At 34.3% G+C, this 7,500-nt stretch overlaps 1 protein-coding gene across 3 annotated transcripts in view; it reads left to right on the top strand.

Moving 5' to 3' along the window:
* Positions 1–7,500, top strand: part of LOC113810776 (26S proteasome non-ATPase regulatory subunit 10-like) — a 101,789-nt gene that overhangs the window by 41,551 nt on the left and 52,738 nt on the right. Inside the window, exon 4 of one of the 3 annotated variants that reach the window (XM_070115601.1) lies at positions 4,299–4,397. The exons of the other annotated variants lie outside the window; for them this stretch is intronic. Within the exon in view, the coding sequence (XP_069971702.1) occupies positions 4,299–4,397 (99 nt within the window). The remainder of the gene's footprint in view (positions 1–4,298; positions 4,398–7,500) is intronic. 3 annotated transcript variants of the gene reach the window in all.

Genomic DNA, 7,500 nt, shown 5'->3' with positions numbered 1-7,500 from the left:
CATGTTATGTTGATGTGGTTATGCCATTAGCTCAGGAGGAAAAGCAAAATAACATCTGCTGTTAGCGTGTTCAAAACAAACTGCTATTTCGTTAGGATCTTGTCCAGTGCCTTCAGCATGTTGCCGCGAAGAAATTGGGTTTATCAGTTGATGGGTTTATCAGCATAAGTATTGATTTCACGTTTTGATTTGTGAGAACTATCAAACGAATGACCTGTCTTTCGTTAACAAAGAGAGAACCAGCCATTAGTTCAACTTATCTTTTAAGTGAATGAACTTCAACAACAGTTTCTATTTCCACTTGAAAAACGCCGTTGAGAGCAATTTTCACGACACGAAAGGTGGCCAGCATTGTGTACTGTAGATCAGACACCGACTCCCAACTGACAAAGAACTCTGCTGGCTTTAAAAACTCCCCAGCCTTGAGGAATGTCGGCGCCATTGGGCTCGAGGAATCGCTGCTCCTCATGGCCGCCGCGGGGCTGCAGCCTCACGCGCCTGCTGGTGACGCCGAGCTCCTCTCCGCCTCCACGCCGCAGGGTGTGGGCGGAGGGCGGCGAGCAGTGCCAGACGGGCGCGCGTTGCAGAGTCGCGGGGAGCTACAGAAAGGAGTCAGTTTCACGAAGTCCTTCCTAGCCTCACAACAGTTTCAGCCTAATTAAACCTTGTCAGTGGGCGGGATCGAGAGATGCATGACAGGCCAGGCAGAGCTGGAGTTTGGCATCGTCATTCCTGTTATGGACTACATTATTAGTTCGTTGTGGCTACTGATTTAGTTTCTTGTAAATCACTACTACCAGTAATTACTATGGCCATAAAACTGAATCTGTTATAGTATCCACTGTTGTAAAAACTAGAAGAGAACCTTAGTGTTTAAGTCTTAGACACATAACTTGTTGCTCAACGCATTCGGCGCTGACCAGGATTCCAGGAGGCGCCAAAAGATATTTGAATACCACAAGTGTGTACACAGAAGCATACAACAGGATACTTACTGCACAACCAGTAGCACAGACTTGCAAGGTCAAAACTTCGTTCATCTGAATACAGAATTTTTACTAAACCTGTTTGAACTGTTTGCCCTTGACCTGACAATAAAGCCTTGCACTCTGGGAGGTTAGATAAGTTTATGTCATGATATCTGACCGGTATGAAATAGAACGAAAAATATATATCAAAATGGCTTCATCTTCAGAGTGACTTTATTTATTCGCGAATTAAAAATATTGTGCAGTGAGTCTGTCATCCCGGAGAGTGGAGATGGCAGGGAATAGATAATGTAGTGATAGTGAATAGCATTACAATCATGAGCCGTGTGTGGCGGCGGTGTGTATTGGATTTTTATCAGCTAATAAAAAGTGTCCAGATATTTCTGCGAATCTTAACATATTCTCACCATGGACTTAAAATCACATAGGCTGTTCATCTTGCAATGATCGCTCCATATAGCTCCCCTCTCCCTCCGTCTCCTTGTTTGTTTAGCTCTCTATCTCTAGCTGTTTCATTTTCTCTCTCTCTCTCTCTTCCTCTCTTTCACCTCTCATCTTCTCTCCCTCCCTCCTTCTTTCTCTGTCTGTCTAATTGTAACCCAGCGGTCTGTATCATATTACTGAGATGTGCATGATATTATCCTTTGTATTTATTGTTATATTCTGCATAATGTACATGATCTTACATACCTCTCATATGTGAATCTTCACACATGCACTTATACACAAACATATGCATATACAAATGATTATAACTGTTATAAATATTTGTTGTGGGAATCACAATCACAATAATAATAGTAATATCACTATTATCATGATAATAATAGGAGATATAATAATGATGAAACAATTGTAAAAGCGAGACAAAGAATTAGAGAAGGAGTATGAATAGGAAGAATAGTGGCGCTGATAATATCAACAACAACAGCAATAATAAGGTCGATGTGTAATGCTAAGGATGAAAATGTCTATGATGAAGCAAAGATAAGAATAAGAACAGAAAGAAGCAGCAGCAAAAGACAATAACAATCACAGTCGTGATTAAGGGAACACTAACATGAATAAGGATTATCTTCATGTCGCTAATGAGGTTCTTATGATATTAATGAAAATATTTAGAAGCAATTACAATCAGCATGAGAATATGGAGAATTACCAATATTTCGGGAACAGCATTAATCATTATAATAATCAGAGTTCTTAAAGTTATTACGAATATGATGGATATGATTCCTGTTCTTATCTTCATTAAGTAGAAGAATAGAAAATAGGAGGATATGATGCTAATCATAGTGTGACTAATGATGAAAGCAAAGATTTGAATGATGTCCATGGTAATAAACATAATGATGTGAATCATTTTATGACTACTAGGAATTATAAGGATGATGCAAATGGCAATGATGATGTTCATGGTTGAACTAACAAGATTTCCCTAAACTTCCTGGCAATATCACCCTGTTTTTTTTTTTTTTTTTTTTTTTTCATTTCCCTGCCCCCGTCCTATGGAATTGCCATTATCACCAATTTTTTATCATCGTTATCATGATCATTTGAGTGCGTGCCGTCCGAAGGTGTTCTCATACCAATTGCACGAAAATACGTTTTTTAACTGTTTTGTTAATTCAAACTTTCATCTATAATAAAACAATTGTAAACTCATACCAATGCACAAAACCTCATGAGTGTAGTGCATTAACATAAACATATTGATGCTTATGTTGTAGATCAAAGTTTAAATGAACAAAACATTAATGAACATATTTATGGGTAACTGGGGCGAGAACACTTTTTGACGCGTAGACCTTTGTGTATGTTGTGATTATTATTACTACTACTATTACAACTGGTATGATGAATAGTATTAGTTGCAGTTGCTTTGTTTAATCTCTTTCCTCTCCTCCTCTCTCTAGACGGGGGGGGGGGGGGGCTGGCTGGCACGTCTCTGGATCAGAGCTCCAGGTTCCCGCCTTTGGTGTGTTGCCAATGCATGATTTTCTGTTCATTTTCTCTGCCATCAAAGAAACGGAATGAGGTTAATAATAATAAACTTATGAGGTAGACATGCATGTGATGTGCTTGTGCCAGATGTGAGCATAAAAATTGCCGCGTATGCTATTTATCAAATTGCAATATTGAAAGAGGAGCCAAATAAAATAAATAAATTCATAAAGGTACATGAAAGGACAGGCACTAGGATTGTACAAGAAAGTCACAGTCATCAAATATTTACGGAATAAGTTTGTACAACTGACACCATTGCATTTTTAAATCACAGTAACTCCGTCACTTTCATAAATTCATACATATAAATTGATATATATATATATATATATATATATATATATATATATATATATATACATATATATATATATATATATATATATATATATATATATATATATATATATATAATACATATGTATATATATAATACATATATATACATATATAAACATACATTTATATATATGTATATATAAATATATGCATAGATATAGAAGTACATGTGTATGCATATATGCACTTATATATTTATGTGTTTATGAATGTATAAATATGTATATATATATATATATATATATATATATATATATATATATATATATATATATATATATATATGTATATATATATATATATATATATATATATATATATATATATATATATATATATATATATATATATATATATATATATATATATATATATATATATATATATATATATATATATATATATATATATATATATATATGTATATATATGTGTGTGTGTGTGTGTGTGTGTGTGTGTGTGTGTGTGTGTGTGTGTGTATGTATATATATATTACATATATATATATATATATATATATATATATATATATATATATATATATATATATATATATATATATATATATATATATATATATATATGATACATACCTATGTATAAATAATGCATATAAAGGAAAGAAAAAAATATAGATATCTATTTCATGCTTGTATGAATGTATGTTTTCCTCATTTGTATTCAATATTTCAATTAGCATGAAAATAAACACATTTTGAATATCACAAAAAAATCCTAAATTCTTCTTATTTATTCTTTAAAACTGTGTTCTTGGCCTCAACTCCACTGACGATATTAAGGGTGAAAATATATTTTTTTTCATTGGTCTTTAAATCTACATGTTCCATTTTTCATAAATTTATCTTTTACTATTTGTGACACATTCATCGTTATGCATTTTCTGTTTGCAATATTTTGTCTTCCGGAAACGGGAAAATTAACCCAAGTTTCTCCCTTTTTCAGGAAGGACTCCCCTGCACTTCGCCTCTGAAAATGGTCACTTCGCAGTGGCTGAACTCCTGGCCGCCAAGGGAGCGGACCTGGAAGCGAAGGACGGGTTGGGTAAGGCAATTTCAGAGACGACGGACGCAGTTGGTCCGGGTTTCTTTCTTTATTTTTTCTCTTCTTTTATATTCTTATTTCATCTATATTTCTAAGCACCGGTCTTGAATGGCATTTTGATGTTCGATTTAAATTGTAGGTTTCGCTACCATTGTTGATGTATTGGTTTTAACATTATAAAGATTATTCTTATTATACATTATACAACAATATTTTTGCTTCTGATTGATTTGCGTGTAATTAATGGATAATTTCGATGACAATTATGTAAGTTATAATGATTGAAAGTGATAGGGTAAGATAGGGATAGGACGGAGGTAGGATAGGGCGAGGAAAAGGGAGGTAAGACGACGAGAGAAAGGAGTGGGAGAGGGATAATGCGCGTAGAAGTAGAAGGGAAAAGAAGCGACTAAAGCACAGTGGGAAGAGGGAAGGGGAAGGGGGAGGGGGAGAAAATGTGGGTCATAGGAGAGGAGCTCCACGATCTCTAATAAATTATTTCATGTTGCTTTTATCAGCAATGGAAAAATAGGAGAGCAGCTCTGGCCAAAGGATCATTCATTAGTGCCATTATATCTTAGCAACATAATGTATAATCAACAGTAGTATTACTTTTCTCGATATCATTATAGTTGTAATATTTTTAGTCGTGCTTTCACTGAGATCCCATCTCATTATTACCATTGCTACTATCATTTGTTACCATTATCCTTATCATCATCTCATCATCATTATCAGCAGTGCAATTGTTCTTTAGTTCAAGAAAGCAATCTGAAGGGAATATCGAGTATCTGATGCACTGTTATTTTGTTTTCGTGAAAAAAAATAGTTTTAATATCATATCTTTAACCGGTGTAAATTTTCTGAGGTGCAATAGGCAGAAAGAAAGAAAGAAAGAGAGGCGGCATTTAATATTGCATGAATCCTTGTGATTAGAACCTTTTCCCTCTGGCCCCTTATTCGTATCTCACATATATCTCTCTCTTTTCTCTCTCTGTCGCTTCCTTTTACCCTCCGCCCTCGCCTCCCCTTCCCCTTTTCCTCGCATTATCCTCCGCCTTCCTTTTATCTCCATCTTCCTTGCCTCTCCCTCCTCCTCCTCCTCCTTTCTCGCCATGCTCCCCTCATCTATTTATAGTTATTACCAATATTAATGTTACTTTTACTTTTATTTTTTCATCAGTATTTCAAGTCTCTTCATTAGTTGCATTTTGATTGTCATAGTAGTTGCTAATAGTAAAGTATGAAAATTCAGATTCTTTATTATGTTCATTTAAATTTACTGGAGTCATTGCTGCCGTTGAAATTACTTTGAGGAAATGCTAATTACAGGCCAAATATAATTAACTCAAATGATCATCACAATGGATATCAACTCTTTCAGTTCGGACCTACGTTCATGTCGGCAGACTTGTCCATCAGTTATCATGTGTAATAAGGTGTTGAATGCATGCACTTCCTCCTTTTTTCGTGAGTGACGGCAAGACACTGCCATTAACTTGATTAATGTGCTTTGGTAATTATACTCAGGAGCTCATTTCCCTCTTGGTCCATTTGTTCAATTGAGGGATTTAGATTTTTGTGCTTCGTTCTTGCAAATGAAGTATGCCATGTTTTCAGGAAAATGGCAATGCAGTACCATGAACTGATGTGAATGAAAATGCGATTGATTGATTAATGTCATGTTTTACTTTAGTTACAGAAAGATTGAAACTATGTAAATTACTAAAAGCAAATCTACCCACCAAGAGTTCCTTGAACAATAACACGGAGGGACATGGTATTCCACGCAAGGCTTTCCTCCTGACGGGACCTGAAGGCACTAGCCTCCCGCTGGGCCGCGAGAGTAGCCATCGGACATTTCCAAACTATTTCGAATTGACAATTACCAGGCTTAATGGTACCATCGCGATATTATATCGTATATTTTAGAAACTTTTGTAACTTTTTCAAAGACCTGCAAACCTAACAGCAGCAGAATGATTGCTTAGGGAAAAAACAAAGTATTAAACGCCCCAATTTTGTTTAATTCGCTTTGTACATAAACAGAGCGGTTGGTTGAAGGGAGCGTGAGGTGGGGCTTTATTTTCCAAGTTGTGGTAGAAATATGATGAAGAAGGTAATATTAATAATAATGATGATAATGATAAGAACAGGAAAATAATGACAATAGTAATAGTATCAAATACAATAATGATAACTACTTAACAATTACTATTATGGTTATAATGACAATATATTCATAAAGATAATAGTAATAGTAATTTTGGAATTTAATATTATTACTATTATTATAATAATGATAACAGTAGTATTAATATCATTTTTATTATTATTCTTATCATTATTGATATATATTATTAGTATCACTATTGTTGTTGAATTTTTAAATATTGTTATAGTGAATATGGCAATTATCATAACGATATTCATAACGATGATGATAGTAATGGTTATGATGAAAATAACAATGGAAAGGATGATGATATTAATAATGAAAAGGAGGACATTAATGATGATAATGATAATAGCCATAATAATAATGATAATGTTGACGACGGCAATGATAATAACAATCCAAATAATACCAATACCATTAACACTACAAATAATGATAATGGTAATAATCAAAACGAATTTATGATAATGATGATTAATTGAAATGAAATTATGATAATAATAGTTGATATTAGATTATGATAATGACAATAATTAAAAAGAAATCCTAATAATGATAATGAAGGTAGTAATAACTGCTGGAAGAGGCATAAGAAAGAGAAAGGGAGAGGGAGTGAGGCAAAAGAGGCGGAGAGGAGGTGATGCGGTGAATTGAACGAGGAGGAAAATAAACTGTCCTCACTTTATTTTTCGTTCCTTTAGCTTTTTGTTGTATCTCCCTTGTTCTTTCCCACCAGCTCTTTTATCTCATGTTCCCTACTCCGGTCTCTCCTCTTTGTTTCATCACGCTTTCCCCTTCTTTGTTCCCCTTTTTTATTTGATTTTCATCATGCTCCTCCCTTATTTCCCCCACCCTCTTTTACTTTCACTCTCATCCAGTTACTCTGATAACTGGAGTGAAGTGGACAAGATCTAGAAGTAAAAA

This window comes from Penaeus vannamei, chromosome 37 (genome assembly GCF_042767895.1).
Source record: "Penaeus vannamei isolate JL-2024 chromosome 37, ASM4276789v1, whole genome shotgun sequence".
Taxonomy (NCBI): Eukaryota; Metazoa; Arthropoda; class Malacostraca; order Decapoda; family Penaeidae; genus Penaeus; species Penaeus vannamei.
This window is presented reverse-complemented; position numbering and strand designations above follow the sequence as displayed.